The sequence below is a fragment of the Stereum hirsutum genome (assembly GCF_000264905.1).
Source record: "Stereum hirsutum FP-91666 SS1 unplaced genomic scaffold STEHIscaffold_62, whole genome shotgun sequence".
NCBI lineage: Eukaryota > Fungi > Basidiomycota > Agaricomycetes > Russulales > Stereaceae > Stereum > Stereum hirsutum.
Genome location: NW_006763192.1, coordinates 1 through 4,711, shown reverse-complemented (window position 1 = coordinate 4,711; position 4,711 = coordinate 1). Strand labels below are relative to the sequence as shown.

The 4,711-nt window shown below is 51.5% G+C and overlaps 3 protein-coding genes across 3 annotated transcripts; all 3 read left to right on the top strand.

The window, feature by feature from the left end:
• Positions 1-3: 3 nt before the first annotated feature.
• STEHIDRAFT_135914 (uncharacterized protein) lies at positions 4-516 on the top strand (the record flags this gene model as incomplete). Its single annotated transcript, XM_007311816.1, has 3 exons — positions 4-96; positions 155-355; positions 421-516. The coding sequence occupies 3 exons, from the start codon at positions 4-6 to the stop codon at positions 514-516; spliced, it is 390 nt and encodes a 129-aa protein (XP_007311878.1).
• A 1,199-nt stretch (positions 517-1,715) lies between these two features.
• Positions 1,716-2,279, top strand: STEHIDRAFT_29075 (uncharacterized protein; the record flags this gene model as incomplete). Its single annotated transcript, XM_007311815.1, has 1 exon — positions 1,716-2,279. A coding segment is annotated over one exon (564 nt), but the record flags the coding sequence as incomplete, so codon positions are not given.
• Positions 2,280-2,867: 588 nt separating this feature from the next.
• STEHIDRAFT_70001 (uncharacterized protein) lies at positions 2,868-4,388 on the top strand (the record flags this gene model as incomplete). Its single annotated transcript, XM_007311814.1, has 4 exons — positions 2,868-3,274; positions 3,349-3,665; positions 3,722-3,972; positions 4,035-4,388. The coding sequence occupies 4 exons, from the start codon at positions 2,868-2,870 to the stop codon at positions 4,386-4,388; spliced, it is 1,329 nt and encodes a 442-aa protein (XP_007311876.1).
• Between the last annotated feature and the right edge of the window lie 323 nt (positions 4,389-4,711).

The window sequence follows — 4,711 nt, the reverse complement described above, 5'->3', positions numbered from 1 at the left end:
AACATGTGTGCTTGGAACCAAGACGACCCGCGCATGCTTTCGACTGAGATGATGCCTGACAAAATCAAGTGCATGATCGAGGTTGTTCATTTTCCGGTACGTTTCCTTATCCTTTTTTACGAAAAACTCGCTCCCTGATCTATATTTCATGCAGGAAATGGTCCAGACTTTCGATGACAATCAACCTGATGTGCCCAACCTCTCCGAGGATGAACACTTTGCTCTGGTCATCAAAGCCGAATTCCTCTACGGCTGGGTCGAGCATCCCTACCTCATCAGCCCTCCCGCAATCCTGGACACGATATATAGCGACTGGCTTGGAGGTTTCGGCCCAGACTGGGGGAATATGCTTGAAGTCGGTAAGCTCACATAGACAATTTCTCGTGAATCGAGAGTGAATCTGACAGTCCTTACTAATAGGTCGCACAATGGTGCCGTCGTCGTCTGCAGGAGAAACTCAGGGACCGTGCATCACGTCCTGCTCCGATCGACTTGAACGATCTGCTTGGCCTGTAGGGCAACTTCATGATCTTTGGTTTCTAAAGTCTCGTCGACGGGTGTGCGTGTAGATCTCGGGGCAGGGTTTTTTGTAGATTGATTCTACTTGATCTTCAACATGAGCCCTTGTTTTCTGTTCTCAAAAAAAGACTTGAGTGAATAAGAACACTTAATAAGCGGCTGAAGACACAGCTGTTGATTCTGAGTCGTGAGAAAGTGCCACGCTACACACCTCCGCTTTTTGTCCTCATCCTCGTCTTCTGCTCCCCCTTCGTAGTCTACAGCACCGTGTAGCTCGTTATCCATATGCCCCCTCGTCGTCGTAAGGAGTCCACTACCAATCCAGCACCCTCTGGTAAGTGGGTATGGTGTGCTTGTGGCTGCCGACAGCAAGTCCACCCGACGACGGAACGACTGCACCGAGATGGAAAAGCTTCACCCGAGGTTCGAGGCACGGCAGCAGCGGTCTTGGAGCTCTTTCATGCACCGCTTCAGAGACAGACAAAGAAACGACGACTAGAGGATGTTGATGTAGAGGGGGCCGCTGCGTCCGAGCCGGGTTCATCGACTATAGGTGTGTTGGTTTCCCTACTATTATCTATCAGCCTATGTCTCATTCTAATGCCATCCGTTCTGCTTCAACCATTTACAAGACTCCAATAGCCTGGGTCATGCAAGCCTGAATCTCGGAGGGACTGAACTAGGCCCTGATGGAGGTGCGTAGACCTCCGCATCCATCCACAGAAACGTCTTGTTTACTCATATTTTGGCCTACACTATAATGAACATTCTACTCACCTCATACTATCTTGAAGGTAGCCGCGGCAGTCCACTTTATCCCAGGTCTCCTTCAGGCTGTCCAGAGCCAACCATGGACCTTTCGAATCCAACTGCCCCGGAATGTTTCGTCGCCCCTCCAAGCCCAGCTGCACAGCTCGACACTACCCCAACCACCGGCTCTTCCTCGGCAGCAGACGTACCAACTACCGGAGAGGAAGATGATGACGACCTTGAGGATCTGGAGTGGGACAATCAGGATGAAATCGATTCAGACTGTGATCTCGAGGATTCCTTTGGGGATCTTGACCCCGACGATCCATTTCTCTCGGCCATGGACGCATTAAGGGAGGATTTTGAGCGGCAGACGCAACTCACCGGTAAGACTTTCCCTTCGTTCTTCAGACCGATTTTACTTACCAACTTAATAAACAATAGTGGAAGATCTCGAAGCGAGCGATATTGCGATCCTTCGTCAGTATTCGTACAAGCTTCGACATCACCTCACTGACGCTGCCTATCGCGACCTACCTTTCGCGATGCCCGATTCCCATGTACCGTCCCTCGAAATCGCTCAGACCCGTATTGCACATCTCGCTGGCTTCAAGCCTGAGATCTTCGACTGCTGTCCCAACGTGTGCATGTGTTATACGGGTCCTTACGCAGAAGATCGTCAATGCCGAATATGCCACACACCTCGTCATAATGCAAATGGACGCGCTCGAAAAAGGTTCACCTATCTACCGCTCATTCCTCGTCTCAAGGCAATGCTAGCCAGTCGTGCCGTCGCCTCCAAAATGACCTATCGCGCGGAGGGCCACAAGCCCGTAGACGGAGAGATCAGCGACTTCATGGACAGCAAGCGCTATCAGCGCCTGAAGCGAGAGTACGTCGTCATTAACCACCGCACTCTACCCCACAAGTTCTTCCAAGATGGCCGCGACGTTGCATTCGGTCTTTCGACTGATGGTTTCGCCCCTTTCCGTCGACGGAAGTCGACATGCTGGCCTCTCATCTTATTCAATTACAATCTCCCCCCAGAAATTCGATTTCACTTCCGTCACATCATATCCCTCGGTGTCATCCCTGGCCCCAAGAAGCCTGTTGATATCGACTCGTTCTTGTGGCCTCTCGTACAAGAGTTCGTCGATCTCGCAGCCGGAATCACCGCATTTGACGCACTTTCCGAGACTGCATTTGTACTTTGCGCATACCTCGTCCTCGTCTTCGGCGACATCCCCGCCGTTTCACTACTCATGAAAGTGAAGGGGCATAATGGATTCTCACCGTGCCGGATCTGCAAGATAACCGCTGTACGCACACCTGGCTCCGACGTCAAGACACTCTACGTACCTCTCGACCGCTCACGACATCCAGCAGTCCTTCGCGATCCTAGCGCTCTTCGTTCGTTCGACGCTCGAAACCTGCCGTTACGCACACACAAGGAGATGCTGAGGATGGCGGAGGAGGTCCAAACAGCACGGACGGGGACTGAGAGGGAGCTTCTCGCAAAGCTCTACGGCATTAAGGGTGTGCCAATCCTTTCTCGCATCCCTTCTATTTCGCTTTCGAAGTCTTTTCCTTACGGTTTCATGCACTTGCTGTGGGAGAACACCATGAAGAATTTAATTTCCCTCTGGACCGGTGACTTCAAGGGCCTTGATGTCGGTTCTGGGACCTACCAATTCGAGAAACAGGTCTGGGACGCTATAGGGGATGCAACAGCGGCGTCAGGGTCCACCATTCCTAGTTGCTATACGAGTGCTCGCCCACCTAACGTCGCCTCCAATCGTTCAGCGACAACTGCCGACTCATGGTCCTTCTGGACCCTCTTCCTCGGTCCTGTTCTCTTACGCCGCCGTTTCACTCACCAGAAGTACTACGAGCATTTCGTTGATCTCGTAGTCCTTCTGCATATCTGTCTTCAGTTCACGATCACAGCTGGCGACGTTGTGCGCCTCCGAGAAGGTTTTGCTTTGTGGGTAGAGAAATTCGAAGAGTAAGTCTATATTTATTCTCTGACTGTTACATGAATTTTGTGTTTCACAGCGCTGATCTCTCTCTTTCGAACAGACTCTACTATCAATATGACCCCTCGCGTCTTTCAACATGCCCCGTAACCGTCCACGCCCTCCTTCATATTGCCGATACCATCGAGGCGTGTGGCCCTGTATGGGCATATTGGGAGTTTCCTATGGAACGGTATTGTGGCCTTATTCGCCCAGCCATCAAGAGCCGCAAACATCCATATGCGTCTCTTGATCGCTTCGTCATCGAGAGTGCTCAGATTCTCCAGATTCAGCTCATTTACAACCTTCAGGACCCTTCCATATCCCTCCATCCCCGAAAAAATGAGATCACGATGAGGTCTGGTCTGAGCAATCCTGCTTGTACGTAGCGCCACATGATTTGTTATCGGGAACTTACTAACGGTCATCTGTGCCAGACCCCACCTGCACACTCCTAACGCCACGTCGTACAGTAGAGTCGTCCAGTCCACTCATAGCCAAGATCACGAAGACGCTCGCCACCCGATTTGATGCACACCGTCAATTCGCCGCCCTGAGGTGTTGCATTGCTGAGGCATTCATCGAGGAATGGGGTCGCGTTGCCATTGACGAGGGCGACGTGCTATATACAGCCTCGACGGTTAACGGTACTCCTGGAGAAGATCGCCGTGACGCCACATACGTACGGGTGAGTGCTCTCCTCGCTATAAGACTCATGAGTCACCCACTAACTACGTTGTTGACCATAAGTACCACATCATGGTCGACAAATTTGCGCACCTTCGTAATGTCGAGCCCGTGTACATCCCACAGACACAGTACGGACATTTACAACACGTCGTCGCTATCCACCTCCAACGTTGCCCTACGCTTGGAATAGAAGAACCGGAGGTCGTCTTCCTCGCCGGCGTCACAACATGCGAAATCGAAGCCACGCACGGTCTCTTGGACATTCAATACTACTCTCACGAGTCTAAAACAGAAGAGTTCATGGATTTGTCGTGTGTACAATGTCTGGTAGCACGCGTAAAGGATATTGGTAGGAGATGGGCAATTTTGGACCGCAGCGGCTCTCTATCCCGTCCAAATTTTGTTGATACATGACGGACTGCCACCTGTCGTACACTTTAGCTTCAACTTATTTATATTCTGTTCTCGAGCATCGTGTAAGTTAATGTAACAATCGAGCAGTCGCTTCAACCGAAGCCACCGCGCATAGCGCTCGGTGAACCGAAAATAGCGCAGAGAGTGAATGCTGGTGAATGGCGGGGGAGCCGATCTGGGTGAAATTCGACGTTCGAAGGGGTGATTCTTCGAAGGCGACTTTCACTCTATCTTCGCCCTCACCGTAATTCACCGTTTTCGGGGGTGAACGGTGAAAATCACGACTTGAAGGGTGAATGTCACCCCGGGCCGCTCTCACAGTG